General features: G+C 46.1%; 2 protein-coding genes across 4 annotated transcripts; one reads left to right on the top strand and one right to left on the bottom strand.

The window, feature by feature from the left end:
• Positions 1-2694: 2694 nt before the first annotated feature.
• Positions 2695-11421, bottom strand: taf1b (TATA box binding protein (Tbp)-associated factor, RNA polymerase I, B). 3 transcript variants are annotated; one of them, XR_003295759.1, is made up of 17 exons: positions 11080-11421; positions 10421-10519; positions 9777-9864; positions 9326-9423; positions 9151-9243; positions 8702-8807; positions 8238-8406; positions 7809-7908; positions 7585-7732; positions 7303-7477; positions 7145-7182; positions 6689-6776; positions 6271-6341; positions 5961-6189; positions 5257-5507; positions 3928-3991; positions 2695-2788 (listed from the first exon to the last, which is right to left on the bottom strand). XR_003295759.1 is itself a non-coding variant. In XM_026308174.1 (15 exons), the coding sequence occupies exons 1-15, from the start codon at positions 11095-11097 to the stop codon at positions 5258-5260; spliced, it is 1770 nt and encodes a 589-aa protein (XP_026163959.1). In that variant the 5' UTR covers positions 11098-11421; the 3' UTR covers positions 5237-5257. The 3 variants fall into 3 exon arrangements, 1 of the variants encoding a protein (XP_026163959.1); XR_003295760.2 differs by having other exon boundaries at positions 2722-2788; positions 3913-3991; XM_026308174.1 differs by lacking the exons at positions 2695-2788; positions 3928-3991 and having other exon boundaries at positions 5237-5507.
• Positions 11422-12242: 821 nt separating this feature from the next.
• On the top strand, positions 12243-21410 carry adam17b (ADAM metallopeptidase domain 17b). Its single transcript, XM_026308259.1, has 18 exons — positions 12243-12520; positions 13262-13394; positions 13607-13740; positions 13953-14041; positions 14134-14314; positions 14831-14961; positions 15037-15123; positions 15203-15313; positions 15530-15674; positions 15751-15839; positions 16294-16446; positions 17092-17291; positions 17578-17681; positions 17785-17919; positions 18466-18596; positions 18671-18838; positions 18922-18978; positions 19276-21410. Exons 1-18 carry the CDS (start codon positions 12439-12441, stop codon positions 19675-19677), a joined length of 2532 nt encoding a protein of 843 aa, XP_026164044.1. The 5' UTR covers positions 12243-12438; the 3' UTR covers positions 19678-21410.
• Positions 21411-21815: the final 405 nt, after the last annotated feature.

Here is a 21815-nt window from a genome sequence, read left to right as displayed (position 1 = left end):
CTAAATCCCAGAGAATCAGGGACAGACACTCGGGAACAAAGAGCAGAAACAGCAGCTCTGGAAGCCGTCAACACATTTTCTTTTTGTCTTCTTCCTGTACCATTTTCCAAATACCTCCCTCCTCCTCCTCCCCCACCCTGCCGCCTTACCCCCTCCCCGCTGGGCCCATGAACCCGGGGACTCCTATGCGTCGAGGTTGTAAACAGCCTCACCAATGAAGAAGTCCAGGGCGGGGCTTGAAGCCAGCCGGAGCACCCTCCCACACGGCTCCTTTGTTGTGGCTGCACGTTAACCCTTTCCGCTGCTGCGGGAGGCTGGAGGTGGAGTTGTGCCACCAGCACCTTCATCCCGGTCACCATGACACCGGATGGGTGGGGGCGACCAAGGTGGAGGTGATGGTTGGTTGTGGCGATACGTCATCCTGTCTGAGACAGAGGCAGACAAAGAGAGTCTTTCACTCCCACTGTTTGTGTTGCTGATCAGTGTTTGAGTGACAGCAGAAACCTCCCACAGCCGGCCTCAGCTCACCTGCTCGCCTCAAAACACCTTTTGGCTCCTGCACAAAACCACATAGACAGCTTCACTATTCAAAGTGACCTGACCAGGCTTGCTGCTGCTCTAACGGTCTGCAGAGAGGCGAGGCGGTACTGTAAACTCAGACATGGACTCGGAAAAACTGGGACAAAAGCAAAACCTGGCAGCAGGCGGGGGGTGACGTGAGTTCATTTTCATTTGCAAGTTCAGCAAGGTTGTGAAATAAAAAAGGAAAAGGAAAAACACATGGGCAGGCGGTCCGTCCATAAAAATGGTTTCCAGGCAGAAAACACTCCCAGACTTGTGCAGGAGGAAATCAGAGCCGAAGCTGTTTGCAGGATGAAGTCAGCGGGAAGAAGTTCAGACTCTGCCTCGTCAGAGAAGAACATACCTGGAACCGGTCTGACTTTAGACAAACGTCCTCCCAACTGTTTAGTCTCCGGGCCTCTACAACCAAAGTCCAACTGAAGCAGGGAAGTTGACGGTTCCTGCACCAAAGACAGAAACTGAAAGACAGGAACTGTCACGCTCGCTCACACAAAATGAACCGTCTTTTGTGGATTCAGTCACAGGGATGTTGAAAATTTGAAGTTTAGCTTTGACGAAACCTGATGTGGTTCCTGTTCGTGTTTCATTAGTGGTAATGCTACCTGACACACAGGACACAGCCAATCAGTCTCACAGACAGCTCTAAACACTACAATACCCATGAGCCTCAGGCAGGTTGTCGTGATTAAAATGATGCTCTATTGTGAAAACACGTTGCCACGGGTTACCAAGGAATTTACCAAAAGTCACTTCTGCTGTTGTGTTTTCAGTTTAATCGTCACCTTCAGATGAACCTGCAGACAAGATGACGCGACGTGGAAACAGCAGAAAGTAGTCGGTACTGAGGCGCTGACCTCAGCAGGTTTAGGGTCCAGGTTAGGCCTGACCCTAAGTCTAGTGGTTGGGATTCTTGTCCAGCTGCTCATCTTCAGTCCGTCTGCGTCAGACCCTTAACCCGCCAGACGGTGTCAAAACATCTGAAAGGCAGAAAACACTCTCCATGGAAGCAGCTGCACATAACTACAGGGTCAAAGGTCATCCCTCCTTCAAGACTTCCAAGAATCAGACCTCTAGGAACTACAACCACAATAACACGTGCACTCACATCGCTCACATGTAGCCTCTCTGAAACCTGATTCAGGTTTTTAAATGGAAAAGGATTGAGCTCAAGTGTGAATTTAGCTCCACAGTTTAGTCCTGACTTCAGTCTCTGAGTTTAGTCTGTATGTTCAGGTTCTGGGTTTAGTTTTGGGACTGTTTGGTCTAAAAACACCTCGGAGCCTGATCGCAGCAGCAGATGTGACTTCTCTCCAAAGCAAACAGTGGCAACGGACCAGAGACACACCAACACTGAGTGAATGTGAAGGGGAGGTGGGGGTCTGTCCCAGGAGGGTGGGGTGGAGGTCCAGAGAGGGTGGGGTCACTGGAATGTAGGTCAGTCTCATTCCGGCGCCCTGGATCGAGCCGGAGGTGCAGTGGGTTCACCTTCCTCAGCACTGACGCCACAAGTTGTTTTTTCAGTTCTTCCTACAGTAGAGACCAAAACAGAGTCTAGTTCTGTCGTGCACTGCTGGACTGATTCTGGACTCACCTGGTCCTCATACAGCCAGAAAGTATCCAGATTCTTTTGGTCTCTGGTTTCTTTCCTTCATTTCCATGTTTGTGTCTTTAGCTCTTCTTCTTCCTTTATTTTACTTTATTCCCTAAAGTTCTTATCAAATCTCTTTGTTTTCTCCCTTGATCAATTTTTTAAAAATTTTCTATTTCCACTTGTTCTTCTCTTCTTCTTTTCTCATTTGTCAGTCACGTCTCTGCAGCTGCCTCCAGTGAACGGCATGATGGGAGATTTGCTGAGGCAGCTGATTCCAGACCAGCTCTCAAACATCAACAAACGCTTCCTGTGTCTTGCACAAATTCATCAAAGGTCCAACAGAGAAACACGTGAAAAAACCTCCAACAGTTTCTATGTTGGTGAAGCAGCCTGTGATCTCCAGTGTGAACCAGGTCCCAGTTAAACTGGTTCCTACTGGGTCTTAAATCTAAATCATCAAGTCCAAGTTTAACGAAACAGAAAATACTCAAGTAAAGTATAAATATTTAAAGTGTAAATACCTCAGAGCTGGTTTTCTCCACAGATGGAAGTTTTCAGGGCGATTAAACTTTTGTTCACAGAAAAACGTAGATTCACCAACAGACTGTTTCTGTCCTGAAACACAAAATATCTTCTGCTTGTCTTTTTAATCATTTTGACACTTCGGTCTTTGGACAAACACTGTGACTCAGATTCCTCATTTTTTCTGAATCCTAATAAAAACCAAATCCTCAATCAATAACCTGAGAAAGTGATGAGCTTCTGAATTTCATCAATAATCAGTTAACGCCTCCTCAAACAGGCTCCTTCAAACCTGAGTCAGGAAGCAGTTTGTTTACCTTTAACACCTGCCCTGATTAGAGCTTCGCTCCTCCGTGAAACTATTTCGCTGATCACACGAAGGATCATGGGTTTTTAGTTTTTATGATGACTTTCCTGCAGTGATGATTTGAAATGTTCTTTTCTTTGTTTGACCATTGATTCACTTTTCATTTCCGTCGGTTCCTGTTCTGTTCTGACCCGATTTAACCTGATTTGAGGTTTTTATCTCATTAAAAACTGACAAACAGAAATAAACACATCACGTCTGTCTCATTAACAAACAGATGAGACTTGTGGGGTTTTATTTTGACGGTTGCCATGTACATGGCTGTTGCTAGGTAACCTCACGGCGTTGGGCATGTTGCCACGGTGATACTACAGAGACTGGCATGCTGCATTCACGTGCAGCTGGTTGACTCCAGCTTTACGGTTTGGAGTCAGCCATGATTTCCAGCTGCGCCGGCCTCGTTCCCGTTTCTCGTTTCCTCTTTCCAGCCCACGTCCAAACGTTTTGAAAAATGTGGAGATCAGCGACAATAACAGGAGAATTAAAACCGTTTCTGTTCTGGACACACTGACCTGAACCTGAGGCTACAGGTGGTTTTTCACATGTTCTGACTCACCTGGTTGTTATTTCCTGACTCAGGATGTTTGCACAGTGTGTAGCGCACACTATTATTTCCCTCATGCTTGTGGGGTTTATTAGTTTTATTGATTCAACTTGACTCTCTGGTGTTAGTTAGTGTAAACGGCTTGTTACCTGTTGACTCAGTGTAATATCTGAAGTACATTCGGACTGTGTCTGGTATTTACACTGTACTTAAGCTGCCTAAAAGCAACTCAAGGTGAATCTGAAAGTCTGGGTCATGGAGGTGAAAAATCTGAGCAGGTGTTTGGTTTCTGATCATCTGTGATACCTGTTGAAGCATCACCTGCAGTTTGTGTCGCCTCCTGCTGGTCACCATCCGCCACTGCAGCTCCCACATCTTCCTTTGTCTGCACAGGAAACAAAGAGGAAGCAGGAGAACGAAATGAGCAGAATAAAGAGAAACTGATGTTCTGCCTCACAGCACCAGATGTGATCAGAAGCAAGAAGTTTTTGAACATTTGCAGGAAAACAGCTAATTATTTATTCCAGTGTAAAAGTAAACCATGTTTGAAAAGATCTTATTGTGACAACAGTGGAAATAAGTGCACGGCTTTTCATCCCACCTGTTATTGAGTCTTTACAGTCTGTACTAAATTTACAAAGAGCAGAGCAGATTCATGAAACAGCAGGTGAAACAACATTTCACAGAGCTGATCGTTACGTCTTTAAATGTCACTTTATTAAAGCCCCGAATTATTGAGTTCACAGAAATAAACCATAAATACATGTCACAGTGAAGAAGCTGCAATCAGAAGAGTCTGAAATTAAACTGATTCTTCAAATCAGCTGCAGACCAGTCATTTCAGCTCAGACTAAAAGATCTGGATCCAGACTAAAGACCTGAGACCTAAACGTACAAACTGTCCTCCGTGCAGTTAAAATGTTCCCTGAGACGACACCAGAGACGCAAACTTCACTCTTTGTTCCCTTATTTCAGCTGTACGACGGCTTTTCAGAATAAAAGACTGAACACAAACTGGAGAAATGATGATTTAAATCAGCACAGAAGCTGATACTTGATATCAGATGATTCCCAAGTACAAGAAATAAACCTGTTCCCTGAGACGTGTAAAATGTCTCAGCCAAACGTGAAGGTTTGACTGTGATTTTCATTATCGATACCAACCGATAATAAAATCACAGAGTTTTTGGAAGTGACTCTTTTACCTTTTTGTGCTTTGGATAAAAAACAACAAACGTCTGTTTTTGACCGATGCTGTAAATGTGTAGATGCATTTGTTCAAAAATGAAAACAGGCAGAAACATCCGTCGTCATCAAATGTCCAAAACTGACACGTTTTCATCAACACGTCAGATGTTTTTGTTTGTTTGGAGGAAGATGCACAAAAAGGAGAAAATACAGGTAAAAGATGAAAAACATGTTTGATAATTGATCTGATTTGACCATCACATAAATGATGTTGTTGTTCTTCACATTTCAGTTCAGTCTGTGCATGGTGGCAGTTTAGGAGCTCAGGGGGTTCACACGGACCCTGGTCCATGTCCCTGACACACATGATGGGAAGGAACAGGTCTGATGGAAACAGCAGGACTTTAAGTTCTGGGATGTGGATGTTTTTTCAAGATTTTGGAAAAGTCACAGGTGTTTCACCTCATTTCTCAGTCTCATCTTCTCTGTGGCATCCTGGGGTAGTCCTGTTCCTGGTCCTGGACCTGGTCCTGGACCTGCTCAGGGGTCTGTCTCTGGGTGTTTTGGTGCCCAGGACTCGTCTCTCCACCTTCAGCACCTCCTCATACAGGTAGTCTGGCTTCAGGTCCAGCAGGAAGGAGAAGAGCTGCAGCAGCCAGACGAACGACCGCGGCAACGTCTCCTCCACCTCCAAGTAATGACTCCTGCACTTCCTGCAGAGGAGAAGAAGAAAGGATGAGGACACGTGGATCCGGATGTGACACCTGGATTTGATTTTTGCCAAAATGAATCTCACTTTATTTCGTTTTGGTCAATAACTAAAAATCTGGTTATTGTGACAATTTCTCACATTCACAGATTTTATGTTAAAATAAGTCAAATTAAATAAAAGTCACCAGTCGTGAACTTTCTGCTCTAACACCGAAGTTGCGTTTACATGTTCTTGTCAATATTACTATTTATTTTATTGCTGACTTATGTTTTGCAAACCTGCTGACTCTGCTGCATCATGAAACATGTAAGAAAAACAAATTCATAGAAAATGATCAGACTCTTATTTCTGTAACTAGTTTGGACTTTTTAAGACTGGCTAAGAAAACCAGGGACGGCTCTAATCCTGATCAGATCCACGACGTTAAGATGCTGCTGATCTCTAACAGACCTACCGGGAGTCACAGGGCCTGAGCGCCGGGTGCCAGTAACTCAAGTTACGTGGAGTCCAGACGTGGTCTTTCAGGGTCAGGACTCGGTCCAGCTTCTTGTGGTGCAGGCTGGGACCGTCGGCTCCGTCCTCATCCCCCCAACAGAACCGGAAGCTGGACGGCTCAGGGCGCTGGACGCCCGCCGGGCAGGAGGACAGCCTCTCAAAACAGGCCTGCAGCTGCTCTGCTGTTCCTGCACAGACAGCACTGATTTTCCAGGTTCCCTGAAATCCACTGGCTGCTGCAAACAAACTTTACAAACTCAGACTCTTACTTTTCTTTTTCATCATCACAGATTTCGCCGCTGCGACTGGGAAAATCGGTTTCTTCGCCTTCCACTGTTTCCTGTGGATCAGAGGGAGGGAAATAATCAATTACATTTAACAGCATTAAATTAAATTATTATCAGTCTTTAAAAAAAGACAGAAAATGAAAAGGTGTCAGTTTAATGACGACCTGTCAGATTTATATGTTCGCATTTCTGAAGGATCTTGTGCATCTGAACTTCTATTTTTTTTATTAGATTTTATTTTATTAAAATGTTCCTGCTCTTGTGAATAATTTAATATTTACAACACTTTACCACACAAATAAAGGTTTGAAATCTAATATACTGGAGTTTACAGATAAAGTGTCAGCAGTCTGGGAACCAGAGGAGGCGTCCTCAGGTGTACCTGCAGGCGAGCTCTCACCTGGCGATGTCACGGTCTCTCCTCTGCTGAGCTCCGATCAGAGCGGCCTGCGTCAGCCTGTACCACCTCCGCAGGCTGAACATGTTTCCTGTCACAGCCGAGAAAACAACAAACACACATTGTCATTTCTTGATTTAACCAGTTCACAAAGAAAATCTACCGTATAAAAACAGGTGGACACGAGTCCAGTCCGGACTCAGACATGGGACACTAGATTTTAGACTCTGTGTGTTTCCATTGTCAATGAAAGTCCAAGAATCCACACACGGGTTTAAGATGCTCCTTCTCGCTGCAGAACTTTGTTCAGAATCTGCTGTTTCTAATTTTCCTTCAGTGTCACAGGGATCAGGGACAGTCGTCTGTGCACCCATGGGTGCACTGCTGCTTTAATGAGACACTTTGTTTAAATGGAAACTAACTCTGCTCATCGTCTCAGCACTGGGGACAAGAACCCACCTGAGTCGTCCTGGTCTCCGGTGTCATTGGACAAATCCCTGAAAGACACAAAACAAACTGAGGCTTCGTGTGCAGCTGAAAACTGGACCAGACCAGCTCACACTGACTGATGTGTGCGGTCTGCTCGGTGTGTGTGTGTGTGTGTGTGTGTGTGTTACCACTCTGTGTTGTCGTCCATGCCGAACATCAGCTTCATGGTAACGATGACGAGGGCAGCGGTCAGGACGTCGAACCGCGGCAGCATGGGACATGATCTGGTGTCTAACAAATGGAGTGTCTGATCTGCCAAGCCGGCGCGCTCCATCAGCCGGCAGACCCACGGGTGGAGCTCGTCTGGAAGGAAACAGGAAGAGAAGCAAGTAACAAGGTTGGCTGGTTAAACCGTTATTAGCAGTACAGTTCCTGGGTGGGCTGCAGTGGGTGTCGGGCGGTGCTGTTACCGGGCAGATTGGCGTCGATCAGGTATCGCAGGCTGAGCAGCGCCGGGTGTAGAAGACACTGTCGGCTTATTGGTGGAAAAGCTGAAAGCTGCAGGAACACAAGCAAACCCTGAGCCTCCTTGTGCATCACGTGGTAGGACGGGATGCTCTGTAAACACAAACACACAATAACATTCAGGTAGTGGACACACACAGGGACAAACAAACAGGAGTCTGTTCCCGACCTCGACTCTGAAGATCAGAGCGTCTCTGCCGTCGAGCTTCATCTCTTCAGGAAGGTCCTCGTAAGCGTTGACGTACGGGACGTGGCCTTCAGTCACCAACCTGGACACAATCACAGAAACTGTTCCAGGACTCTCCAGGACTCTCCAGGACCACACAGAGTATTCAGACCTTCACTTTACTGTGTTTTTAAAGTTATCAGATGAAGTCCAAGGATGAAGCAGCACAACATGGAGAGCAGTAATAGCTCAGACCTGTACTTGAGTACAGTACATGAGTAAATGCCCTGAGTCACTTTCCAGCCCTGCACAGGTGACACCTGGTCTGAGATCTGTGACAGCAGGTACATGAAAACATACTACGATCTGTTTTGGGCCGGAGCAGCAGGTGTCTAACAGCTGGCGTGTCGTCCAGGTGTTTCCAGATGTTACCTGAGCAGGTCGCTGAGCGTCAGAGGCTCGCGACTCCAGGTCAGAGCCAAGTGGATCAGAGCCAGAGTCTTCTTCATGCTCATCAGGCCGTGGCTCCGCCTCTGCCGAGCCGTCAAGTAGTTGTTGACGTCCACGGAGCCTGAACACAGCGACCAATCACTGGCGCTCTCTGAGGGTAAAGGAGCATTTCACAGTTTACTGCCACACTGATCACACAGACGAGACGCTTTCAGTCCTATTATTAAGGAAATATTCCTGTATGACATGACGAAGGTTAAAGGTTAACGTAGGATCTTATATTACTAAGTTATATTGAAACCTGTTGCACACACAGCTGCTGCTTTGCACTGATAAAGGCAGAATATTGACACCATCTCTGTGGAAATTCATATATAATTCAATTCTTATTGTTGTTATCAGTCTGAAAAGCTGAACATAAGTTGGACTCGCATGTTTTCCTGTACCTGCGTGAGATCCTGCGGTGCTGGGCGGGTTCGTCTCGCCATCGGTCTCACTGGCAGACACGACGGACGACTCGGCTGCGCTGTCAGATTCTGAGCCTGGACGTCGCTGAGGAGAGAGACCAAAAACTGACTCTTCCTGAGTCAAAGCCCTGGACATGTTCAGCGTCAGCTCATCACTTAAATATGTCGTCATATTGTTGATGCTTCCTCACCCTGGACAGGCTTTTTTTTTTTTTAATTTGTTGTATTTCATTTCTGTGGTTTTGTGTCCGTGAAATATTTTGAAGGCTGATTTTACATTGTCTCAGTGTCAGGATGTTTTTGGGAAACCAACTCTCTGATCTAACCAGTTTTATAAGTTTCTAATGAAATTCACTCTGTTTGTTTGTGAAACTGTGTGAATGAAGCAGCTGCTGGAGGAAAAACTGTGCACGTGTTTGTGAACTCACCAGGTTGAAGCTGGAGCTCCTCACCGGGTTGTGGGTGTAGGCCTGTCGACTCCTCTGCAGGTAAAGTCTCCACAGCTGGCACAACACCTGGTCCTGAAACAACACACTTCATCAGCTCCTCGGCAGGCGGTTTCTGCCCTAACACCCCTCATCGATTAACGAGCACAGCGCAGACCTTGAAGTGTGGGTGGACTCCCAGTCGCAGCAGAGCGTTGGCCTGGTTCCTCAGGATCAACTGGAAAGCTTCACAGATCATCCACTGACGCCCTCGCTCTGGAAACAGAACCAGGAACCAGTCAGACGCCACCACACTTGAACAGATGTTCTGCAGGTGAGTTCAAAACTGAGATGAGTCAAACAAACATCTGTCGATGCTTTAAAAGACAGTGTGCCATCAGTCTAGTTCCAAATCTCTGGGGCAGCTGGAAACGTGATCCAACATCCCTCCGGCCGAACCAGAACATGTGATCATCATTCAGCTGTAAAGCCCAGATAATCCCCACGGTTATGAGCCGAGACTCGATGTTGTACAGTGATGCACTTTGGTTCTGTGTGAAAAGATTTTCCCCACAGCAAACAACTGAAAATACCCAGAATCCCTCTGTTTAGAGACCCCGAATACTGACCGGGCCTCTTGGTTCTGCTTCCTCTGCTGATGGTGGAGACTCTGGTGGAGCCTGGAGTGAACGTTGTGTCCACCACCTCTCTGGTTCTCTGAGGACGTTTGGACACATTCACAGGTTTAAATCAAAAAACTTCAGATTCACACAGAAGAATCACAGCTGAGTGACCAGAACCTCACACAAAATGTTCGACTGAAGCTTCTGTGTCGGACCACGAGTCTACTGTCCCCTGTCAGGTTGTAGGATTTTTTTCAAATTTAAAAACTTTCACTCTGTTTAAATCTATTTCGGCTGTAACTGACAAGAAATGTTCTTCTCTGCAGGTGGATCCATTAAAATCACAAACTACTTCTTTGATATAAATAGTCACTTCACATCTCACTGTTTATTCTATTCAGATTATATCATAATCAGATTGTGTGTGAAGCTGCCAGTGATCCAGCTCCAGTTAAATGTGTTGATGTTTCTTAGTGTGACTCTATTTTATATGTATTTAATATTTAAACTGCAAACTTGTTTTACTGCTGTAGTGTTGTTTCAATATCACATTATCGTTTCCTCTAGTGGCTCATATGATGTAACGCGATTGGCTGTAATTAACACTAATTATCCCGAATGACAGATTAACTTCCTTTGTTGTTGTTTACCTCGATGACGTTGTGGCAGGACCGGCAGTAGAACTGTCCTTCCTCGGAAACTCCCCAGTCCACGGCCGAACACTGAGCGCACGGCTCCTTGTACCCGGCCTGAAACAGTCGGGACAGTTTCTCTGGTCTGATCCAGTTTGCACAAACGAAGCAGGAACAGTAATGACAACATAGATTTGAATAAATATAACCCCAGACCCCATTTAGTCTGGAAAATATTCACTAAATTCCCAATAAATTAAGAAATTAACTCGCTTAAATGTCAAGTTTTGGAGGATTCGCCAAGACCTCGTTAATAAAATGTTCATTTACTCCCTCCTCTTGCAGGAAATCGCGATTTCTTCGTTAAAATGGCTTGAACAGAGTTTTAAGGCTATAGAAAGACTTTCTGCTAAATTCGGCATTAATTAAATACTTGCACAGTTAATCATGAGATTAAAAACGTTTTAGGCTTCATACATGATTCTAATTGTACACTAGATGGATAGTTAGATAAACAGACTGTGGCAGGAGCAAAAACACACAAACCGACAGATTATTAAACGGGATTTGCCGTTGAGTTCTAACGTTCAACTTTACGCTGTTATTAGCTAGTTACTAGCTAACTAGCTGAAACCGCTAACTAGCATGTTAACTAGCTGTTATTTAGAACAATTTACCGTATGTTCGTTGTCCATGTTCCAAACAGAACCCTTTAATCCGAACTGTTCGATCCCTTGCTCCTCCACACACTCACATGTGGACGATTGGTTTTAGGGGAGTCTCTTCTTCTTCTTCTACGATTTCCGGTTTTCCTCGGCGCTCTGCTGCCGCTCCCCGGCCGGAACAGGAACTACACCTTTTCTTCAGATTTGCTCTGAAATTTAATTAATTATAATCAAGTTAAATATCAACAAATAAAATCAAATCAAAGGGGCTGGCAACACATTTCCGTTTGTGAAAACAGGAAATGCAGATTAACAGAATAAGTCTAGAAAGTAAATGAGTCTTTATGTGATTAATGTGCTGAAGCGAGATTCAATCTGATCTGATCAATATTATTAATATTATTAACATTTATTTTTATTATTATTGAGTTGGGAGCTGAAGCTGGTTTCTGTCCCCATCATGGTTTCTGTGTGTCCGGTGTGTGTTGCAGCGGATTTGATGAGCTCAGACGGTAAAAATAGAAAACCAGATGTCCGTGTGTTTCCGACAGAAAACACGAACGACTCGTTTCTGTTCGCTCCAGTTTCTGCTCCAGTTTCTCCACCTGCCCCCAAAACTGTCACTTCACCGACTTTTCATTGTGTTTCAGAGACTTTTCGGACTCAAGTTCGACTCACCAGGTTGTAAATTCACGACAACACAAACGCAACACGGCGGGGGATTTTCAAAATAAAGCTTTCCCAAGGAATTCACTGCTGGTCGATGTCTGGAGGTTGGTCAATCAATGATCAATAATAACTGGTACTGTTTGGAGACTCGGTATTCCATGTTCATATTTATTACCTGTATATAAGATGTTTATTAAAACATTCAGATTAATAATTATTGTTTTAGTTTTGGGGGCTCAGACTGTTTTAAAGGGTCTTGGACTCGTTTTTATCCGTTTTGATTCTGTAATAATCTTATTTTTGCTTATCGTGGTTATTTTAAGTATCTATATTTGTAACTGATGTTTGTATGTATCGTGTACACATTTTTATTTGCGTTTTTTCTCACTGGCTTTAATTCAGATATTGATTACAAACAGTGATCGGGTTATCACAGTGTTATGTCACGCCTTTATTGTGAAGGCCGTCGGACCTGCTTCCGTCCCGCACCTCTCGGTTCTGGGCAGCTCGACTCGGCAGAGCCGCGTCTTCCTGGTTTTTGCGGAGCGGAGGCGTTTTTTCCTCAGCGGGACCAGGCTCGTCCAGGTTTCCCCGGAATAAAGTTTTACCGCAGATTTTGTCCCGGACTGTCGTGAATCTCATGCGTGGAGACGCGGTCGTCCATCCTGTGCGGGGACTGAACATCAGGGAAAAGTGTCCAACATGAGGCGGGAGCTCAGCTTTCTCACCGTGGTTCTGGTTCTGGTTCTGAGCGGAGCACAAGTTTCTCGGGATCAGGACTTCGGTGAGTTTGAGCCCGTTTGTTCAAATGTTCCGCTTCCTTCACTTTAAAAGAAGTTCGGGTGTGGAAGCCCAGTCCGCCCAGAACCACAACACAAGGACTCAAACATTAAACAGCACAGACATTTTAAAGTTCTAATAACAACAACAATAATAATTTTATATCGTAGTTTGTTTCCGGTCTCACACTGTCAGAAGTTAGATGGTTAAATATTTGACTTTCAATTATAAAAACTTTGTTTTTCTTTCGGATGTTTTCTGTAAAGAGAGAAACGTGAAAATGTGACAGTGTCTCATTTATTCCAAAGAGCCTGATAATTAAAATGAGGATGTTACTGTTTATTTACCATCATGTGCCACAATTAGGAGTCAAAGACCTGAAGAAACGAGATTTTTACTTCCTTCTCGAGTCAAACCACATCCTGACACTGACTCAGGTTTGACTCTGTTTCGTTAATATCAGAATTTAAAGGACCAGGTCCCAGACTGAGTCCAGATCCCATCCAGAGACTGACAGCACCAATGAATGTGTGTGAATCCAGAACCTGGTTCAGCTTATGGGTCTGTGCCGTAGACCTCCATTGTTGTCCAAAAACTATTAAAAACCCAGCAGGGAGCCACACCGCTGACCTGGCTCACATGGTTCTTCCTCACCAACAATGGGAGGCCCGTCTGTTTCCAAAAACCAGCTCCAGAACCTGAGAACAGCCGTCACTGTTTCCGACCTTCTGCGTTTCCTCCGCAGAGTCTCTCAGGTCGATGCTGGATGACTTCGACGTGCTGCACCTGTCCAGCCTGCAGACCCACTCCATCCGCCGCCGAGACGTCCAGACCCAAACGCACGTGGAGAAGATGCTCAGTTTCAGCGCTCTGCAGAGGTCAGAGGTCACAGTTCACACACCCTCCTGTGTCACTGAACTGATCAATCAGCAGAAATCAATAATTCACTGACAGTAAATATAAACATATGGTTTATATTTTCACTACACCTACATATCTTTTTAATAAATACTGGTAAGGACTAAAAAATGGAAACCAGCTTGGTTCCACTGAGTTCTGGTTCATGAACCCCCCGTGTGTCCGTGTGCAGGCAGTTCCAGCTGTACCTGAGGACCAACAACGAGCTGTTCACTGAGGATTTCAAGGCCGTGGTTGTGGACGAGGGCGGAGGGGAGGAGATCTACCCGATCAACAGACACAACTACTTCACCGGACACGTTGTCGGTAAGACCTCGACCCCGTCGACCCTGAAGGTGTTGGTGTCTTTGTGGTGGTTTTGAGTCTTTGTTAAAATCCTGATGGCATATCTACTGTCAGTTTGGAAAGGTGTTCAGGTGGGCACAGGAGCAGAGTCAGAACGTGTTGATTTGAGTCACGTTAGATTCAGGGATACAGAAAAACCGCGGTGTGACCCTTTATCTGTGTTGTTCTACCAGGGGAGGAACACTCTCGCGTCCAGGCTCATATCGACGACCACGAGTTCTCCGCTCACATCCTGACTGACGAGGCCGAGTACAACATCGAGGTCCGATCACTGATCACGCGTCACCTTTAAATAGAGATTAAAAACGTCCCGTGTGTCCGATGTCATTCTTCTTCTCTCCTCTCTGTGTTCAGCCTCTCTGGAGGTTCACGTCGGACCCCCCCGATGGCCGTCTGCTAATTTACCGCTCAGGGGACATCAGGAACATCAGCCGACTGCACCAGCCTTCGGTCTGTGGCTATGTGACCTCTGACCCCGGCGACCTCCTCCCCGACAGCGTGAAGACGGCCATGGTGGACGACAAGGAGGAAGACGGTTGGTAGATTCTGCTGAACAGCCCAATTCAGCACGAAACAGCAAGAGTGTCTTTACTGACATTTGTTGATCCACAGTTTTTGGACCAACCAAAGTGAATCTGCAGCTGCTCGATTAAACGCTTCACTGTGACAAACAGATTTTTAGCAATCAGCTCTTTCCGATCAATACAGGACTTCCTGTAAGTTCCTTTAATTTGAAGAATGTCTTTTAATATAAACAAAAATAGCTTTTACTTTACTTTGGGTTTTAATATAAAACAAGTTGGGAAAATAGGTTTGTACTTTGAGCTGTGAAAGGAAGAGCATTTAATGTGAAAAACGAGCTTTTAATTTGAAAAGGGTGACTTTTAATGTGAAACTGAAACTGGAGAAAAAGTGTTTGGAGCATTTTATGATGAGCAACAGTTGAAGGTAACATCTTACACTGTTTGCACAGCACTGACCTGTTTGCAGCACTGACCTGTTTGCAGTACTGACATGTTTGCAGCACTGACCGCTTGTTGTTCCTGCTCAGAGTCTGCGTTCAGGGAGAGGCGGCAGGTCCATGACCACAGGAAGAACACCTGTCCCCTGCTGCTGGTGGCCGACCATCGATTCTTCAAACACATGGGCCGAGAGGAGGAGAGCACCACGCTCAACTACCTGGTCAGAACCCAAACTGCTCATAGAGTTTATTTCCCCTCCAGCCAGCGGGGTTCACCAGCCTGACTGTGTTTTCAGATCGAGCTCATTGATCGTGTGGACGACATCTACAGAAACACGTCATGGGACGATGAGTTCGTAGGTTACGGGGTCCAGATCCAGCAGGTGAGGAGGACTCACTTACACCACGTACGACTCATAAAGTCCGCCTTCGTGTAAACGGCTGCTGTGTGTCTGCTGACAGATCATCATAGAGAGGAGTCCGACCCCCGTCAATCCAGGAACAAGTCACTTCAACATGAACGGGAGTCCGGTGGAGGGCAGAGACGTCTGGGACGTCAAGATGCTGCTGAAGGTAAAAGGTGGCGGCCCGCGTCATTGTAGCTTCTCATCTTGGTTGAGAACATTAAAATATTTCGGTTTGGTGAGAAGTAGTTTGTTGAACAGCAGCCGGAGCGGGGAGTAACTTGGTCAACGTGCAGTGCGGTGGAAGTTTCAGCCGAAGCAGCAGAAACAGACTTTTCACAGACTAAGTCCCCTCTGAGGCCTCTGTTGATCTGTGTCCCTGCAGCAGTTCAGCGAGGACATTGCAGCGAAAGCGTCCAACGTCTGCCTGGCTCACCTCTTCACCTATCAGGACTTTGACGAAGGCACTTTGGGTCTGGCCTACGTCGCTCCGTCCAAACCAGACATCCCTGGCGGCCTCTGCTCCAAAGGTAGAGTCCAGCTGCGTCACTCTGTCCCGCTCTGAAGGCTGCAGAGTGATTCTGCTTCTGTGTTTTCATCTTCCAGAGTGTCCTTCATCTGTGGCCGAACGAACCATCTACCTGAACACAGGCCTGACCAGCACCAAGAACTACGGGAAGACCATTCTGACTAAGGTGGGCTGCTCTAGGTTTTTTCAATCTGACAGTCTCTAAAATGTCAGATATTGTGAACTTTTATTTCCATGGTGCAGATGTCTGCTTAAAACCTCGAGACGCAGCAAAATCCTCAATCTGAGAAGCTGAAATCAGCAGATGTTTGAGTCACTGATTCTTTTTCCACTCCTGTTTTCTGCAGAACAACTTTTACTTTGGCTGCTTCACTTGGATTTAGATGTTGGTACTTTTGTACATTTACTGCAGTAACACCTTGTATGCAGGACTTGTATTAGCATGAGAGTATTTGTACAGTGTGGTAAAGTTACTTCCACTCCAGTCAAAACCTCAGAGTTGTACTGCAGTAAGTGCGATAGCTGCTGCCAAAGGCCTGAACGTACCGAGCTGTTTGTATCCGTAAGAGTCAGTGTGGACACTCGCCAACAATCAAAACTGTCCGGTGCCGTCTCTGCAGGAAGCAGACCTGGTGACCACTCACGAGCTGGGCCACAACTTCGGAGCGGAACACGACCCCGACGACGTCCCGTACTGCGCCCCCCGGGAGGACCAGGGGGGGAAGTACGTCATGTACCCCATCGCTGTGAGCGGAGACCGCGTCAACAACAAGGTGCTGCCTCCGCTCTCCTCACATTCCCAACATTCTCTCTTAAAGAACCTTCAAGACCAAGGACCCCCTTCAGTCCAAGGCCTTGGTCACACACTCGTCTGTCCTTGCAGTAGTCGTCTATGAATGTGCCTGATCCAGATTATTTCTGTCAGCAAAGTGTCTGAGAATTTCACTATAATCTGAGGTGAAACTAAATCTTTCAGATCTGAGCTCTCTTCATTTTGAAGCGGCAGATGAATTAAATCAATTTATAATAAACAGTTAAAAAGGATCAACGTCTGAGCCGTAGACCTCCATTGTTGTCCAAAGACTATTAAAAACCCAGCAGGGAGCCACACCGCTGACCTGGCTCACATGGTTCTTCCTCACCAACAATGGGAGGCCTGTCTTTTTCCAAAAACAGCTCCAGACTCTGAGAACTGTTTACGGTCTCTGAAGGACCAGAGAGTCCACTGGTGTCAGCTTCTCTCTGCTCACAGCAACATCTGGAGCTGGTTTTTGGAAAAAGACGGGCCTCAGGAAACTGTTGGTATCTTTTAAGTTGACATTTAACACAAGACATGAAGAAGAACCAGATGTTTGTGATCTCTTCTGTCCTAGCAGAGGTTTGGACAGAATGATAACTCAGGTCTCTTGTGTGTGCAGCTGTTCTCTAACTGCAGTAAGCACTCCATAGTGAAGCGTCTGAGGGCGAAGGCACCGACCTGCTTCAAGGAGAGGAACATTAACGTCTGTGGAAACTCGCGGGTGGAGCAGGGCGAGGAGTGCGACCCTGGTCTGCTGCACATCAACTCTGATCGGTGCTGCACGGAGGACTGCAGGCTGAGACCTGAAGCCCAGTGCAGGTCAGAAACGCAGTCAGTAGTCACTTTATTAGAAACCCCTGTGTCAGACTGATCAGTCAAATCCAACAGTAATCCTGCAGGAAATCCTCTTACGTGAAGGTGATAATGTTCAGTTGGTATTCACCCGCCTGGAGGCTGCAGGTTCTGCTGCTGTTGGACTGGACTCTGTTACTGACAGTCGTCTCACTGATAGAAACACAGGGGCTGTACAGGTTCTCAGTTTGGTCCTTTTTGTGTTGCTGACATAAATCCATCCTCCTCTGGGCTCACACAAGTCTGTGTTCAGTGACAGGAACAGTGCCTGCTGCAAAAACTGCAGATTTGAGACTGAAGGTGAAGTCTGTCAGGACCCCATTGATGCCACCTGTAAAGGACGCTCCTACTGCACAGGTAAGCTGACAGGTCAAAGGTCACAGATACACCCTGAATGCTTCAGAGGATCAGATCTGCCCACTGGTCCTGGTGTTTCATGTCTTTGTGTGGGTGTTGACAGGAAACAGCAGTGAGTGTCCTCCTCCAGAGAACGCTCCAGATAAAACGGTGTGTCTGGACAGCGGCGAGTGTCTGAACGGGGAGTGTATCCCTTTCTGTCAGGCCATCCTAAAGCTGCAGCCCTGCGCCTGCAATGGTAATGGACAGTTTTATACTGATAGTGGATCAGTCGACCTTTTTTTTTTGAGCATATTTTCTATTATGTTGAGTCACATCTGTTTCCAGAGCTGCAGCTGTAAAAAGCCACAGTCCACTACCCGCAAACAGCAGACAGACACAGTCCAGAACTAGCTGGTGAACATAGTGGAGCATTTAGCAGCTAAAGACCAGGGATTTCCCTCAGGAGGTGGTGGAGACCAAACCCAGAGCTCAAACTGAGGGAACACTGGACTGAGACTCAGACACTGGTCCACATGGACCAGCATGTTGGTCTGTGGCTGCTGCAGCTGGTTGATGTTAGCCAACACAGCTTTATAAGATGGTGGTGACAGACGTTGTGTTTACAGCTGATTCTGCTGTTGAATAAATGTCCTGCTGTAAATAGTACTGTATTTACTTAGAAGCAATAAGTAGCACCAAATGAAAATGCCAAATTCTGGGTACCTGAGAAGGTTCAAACACGTTTGACTTGTTTCCAAACTAACAGCAGCAGTAAAGTGTCTGTACCTGCTTCTTTTTGCAGAAACCAACTCGTCTTGTAAAGTCTGCTGCCGGAACAGCAGCGGCATCTGCACCCCATATCAGGATGCAACTGGCGACTTCCTGTTCCTACGTAAAGGCAAACCCTGCACCGTGGGCTTCTGCGACGGAGCCGTGAGTTTGTTTCCTCTGACGCTTGTTTTCAGCAGGAGTCGTTGTACAGATGTGTGATGCTGTTTGTCCTGCAGGGGAAGTGCCTGAAGCAGGTGCAGGATGTGGTGGAGCGTCTGTGGGACTTCATCGACAAACTGGACATCAACACGTTCAGGAAGTTTCTGGCTGATAACATTGTGGGTTCGGTGGTGGCTTTTTCCCTGCTGCTCTGGGTTCCTTGCAGCATCCTGGTCCACTGTGTGGTGGGTCTCTGCATATGTTAGCTCAGCATCCTTATCCCTGGTCCAGGTCCGGACGCTCACTGTTCTTTTCGTTGTACTTTCAGGACAAGAAGATGGACCGGCAGTATGAACAGACCACCAAGTCCCTGTTCTTCCCCAGTGTGAGTATTTACACTGATGTCATAAGTTCCTCTAGTTGTTCTGTATGTTGAAAACTCACGAACTGGAAACAGACGACATTAGTTACTTCATGGTCTGGTTCATTGGTCCTGGTGTTGTGCAGCTGAGAGCAGAGAAGTTTGTCAAACAGGTTGTGGGAAAACTTTGCAATAGTCACTGCTCAGATTACTTGGTAGTGAAAAGAGGTTTGGCACATCCTGACACCGTGAAGTTGACTAACGCTGAACTCCGATATAAAAACACGGTCTGCTCCTTTAACTCTGACTTCATTTCCCCAGAATGCCGAGCTCCTGAGCAGCCTGGAGTCTGCGTCAGTTCGGATCTTTAAGCCAACAAACTTCCCCACGTCCACTGCCGCTCCGCTGCGTTTTCAACCATCCAGTCCCCAACAGACCAGCACGGCCACAGTCTCCAACCACAACCCCGGCCCTGGTCCCTTTCCCTGTCCCGGTCCGCCTCCCCTGGAAAGCCCCCGCATGGCCACTATCCAGGAGGATCCCAGCTTCGACTCCCACCTGGACGAGGAGGCTCTGGAGGAGGCGTTTGTGCGACCGGCGGGGGCGGTGCAGCGCTCCTTCGAGGACCTGACGGAGAAAAGCATGATGAGTCGCAGCGATAAGGCGTTGCTGTTCAGGCTGCACAGGCAGCAGCAGATCGACACCAAGGAGACGCAGTGCTGAGAGGGCGGGCTGCACTTGGTTTCTGCAGTAAAGCTGATCCTCCTCCACCCAGAAATAAGACCAGGTGGTGGCAGGTACAACACAGACCATGAAAGCCCCAATCTTACTGTTTGCTGTAGCAAACAAATCCATACGTCCATTATCTATACCTGCTGATTCCTAATTAGGATCACAGGGATCTGCTGGAGCCTTGTAGCTAAAAATCAGCCTTCCAAATGTCTCCTGTTGGTCCTCAGCCAGTCCCTCCTCTGCTAAGTCCATTTCAGGGTCCATCCTCATCGTGTCTTTGTTAAATTCCAATTAAACTTTGGTGTCTGTTGCATCATGTACCCATGAAGCTTTTTGTGGTCTCGAAGCTGCTGTGCTTGGAGACCACAAACACACGGTCTGATCAGGTGTTTCCTGATCCTGCACTTTGCTGGATCTGTCTCTGTTTCAGGTTTTAGCCACACCAAATCCACTCTGACCCCAAAGGAAAGTTTCTAGACGCCCCACGCTCTTTACTGATTCTGGCTCCTGAAATGCCATAGGTTCATTTTTCTGTTAGATCTCAACTGTCCCACACTCATTCTAGATCGTGAATACCTCACTCCAGTGTTGGTTCCTGAACGCCCCACGGCTGTCTGTATCGGGGATTGGAGCATGTCTGATTGTGTCATTGTAGCTGCCCGTTACGTCATGAATTTTATTTGTAAGACGTTAAACTGTGATTGTTTTTAGAAGAAATGAAAGAGAAAAACCGGTTCAGTCTCACTTTTCCAAACCAGCTCCGCTTTAGCTCCAAGTCCAACCAAAGATGCACAGTCGCTGCATGAGGAGCTGCTGTCTAACGGCAGGAAAGGCCTTTGTGACTGAAACGTTCAAGAGTCGACTTCTGTTCTGACTTAAATCTCAGCTCCAGGTGACGCTCAGTTCAGCCTGTTCAGTAAAGGCGACAACTCTCTGCATCTTCTGTCTTTACATAAAATGTTAACCAGCATCATTGATTCATGTGTCAAACAGCTCTGGACTCTGGTTCAGACATAAAGTGTCAAAGTTACTCCACCGTTACACTGAAGCCTGATGTGTCCCAAAGGGCAAACGACACAAAGGCCACAGCTTTTATTGTTAAAGGGTTCTTGTCAGAAATGTTTGTTTTTATGGGGAAGAATGAGGTTTTGTTGTTCTGACATTTCAGCTGTTTATTTCTTTGCGTGGCAGAAAAGGGCTTCTCTATTCTAATTATTTGGGAGTCATATTTTTTTAAATTAAATTAAATGTGTAATTGCTCTCAGATAAGGGTGCAGTACATAAAATATTAGTGGGGTATAAAAGCCAAAATCCACTATTTCAGGGAGACAAAGGGGATTTTAAGCCAAACCTCCTTTTCGGATGTTTGGGCTGTTTGGTACCGCAGTTTACTTTGATAAAATCTGTATTTTATTGTTTTTTATGCTTTAGTCTTCTGTTGTTTTTGTATTTGTCAGTTAAAACGGTTATAAGTGAGAACTGACAGCTCAGCGTGTCTTCTTCTGTGGTATTCAAATGCACTGTCAGTATTTAATATTGAGTATTAAAGGTGTGCTGTTATAGGCAGATGATTCTCTTCTATATTCAGTAAAATGTTCAGCGAGTATTAATCCAGCTAAAGGTCAGTCAGAGGTCAGAGTTGGATGGTCAAACAAACTTTTACTCTGTTTATGCCAGATTCTGTTTTTGGACACTTCTGAAAAATAAATGTATTGTTGAATATTTCTAAGTTGTCTGCTGTTGTTGGTGTGTGCAGGACTGGGCTGAAGCGTGATTTTCTCATTTAAAATCAGTTTGTTCAAAGTTTCATTTCAAGCATCTGCAAAAACAAAAAATAACTTCTACAAACTGCAAAAATTTTAATTATATCCATCCATCTTCTTCCGCTTATCCGGGGTCGGGTCGTGGGGGCAGTAGCCTAAGCAGGGATACCCAGACTTCCTGTTCCCTGGACACTTCCTCCAGCTTTTCCAGGGGGACACTGAGGTGTTCCCAGGCCAGCTGGGAGACACAGTCCCTCCAGCGTGTCCTGGGTCTTCCCCGGGGCCTCCTCCCGTAAACCATTTTAAATTATATATTTAATTCTAATAACAGGAAACCCTGGATCAACTTGATGGACAAAATAATTT

Source organism: Mastacembelus armatus, unplaced genomic scaffold (genome assembly GCF_900324485.2).
Source record: "Mastacembelus armatus unplaced genomic scaffold, fMasArm1.2, whole genome shotgun sequence".
NCBI classification, from domain to species: Eukaryota; Metazoa; Chordata; class Actinopteri; order Synbranchiformes; family Mastacembelidae; genus Mastacembelus; species Mastacembelus armatus.
This window is presented reverse-complemented; position numbering and strand designations above follow the sequence as displayed.

What these genes read in the sequence shown, in the direction of transcription:
- taf1b (XM_026308174.1), bottom strand. An exon ending in CTCTGATCTTCAGAGTCGAG is followed by an intron (nt 7,733 to 7,808) that starts GTCGGGAACAGA and finishes TTGTGTTTACAG; the next exon opens with AGCATCCCGTCCTACCACGT. An exon ending in ATGGACGACAACACAGAGTG is followed by an intron (nt 7,183 to 7,302) that starts GTAACACACACA and finishes TGTGTCTTTCAG; the next exon opens with GGATTTGTCCAATGACACCG.
- adam17b (XM_026308259.1), top strand. Translation starts at nt 12,439, where the DNA reads ATGAGGCGGGAGCTCAGCTTTCTCACCGTGGTTCTGGTTCTGGTTCTG. An exon ending in GGACGACAAGGAGGAAGACG is followed by an intron (nt 14,315 to 14,830) that starts GTTGGTAGATTC and finishes GTTCCTGCTCAG; the next exon opens with AGTCTGCGTTCAGGGAGAGG. An exon ending in GCAGCCCTGCGCCTGCAATG is followed by an intron (nt 17,920 to 18,465) that starts GTAATGGACAGT and finishes TTCTTTTTGCAG; the next exon opens with AAACCAACTCGTCTTGTAAA.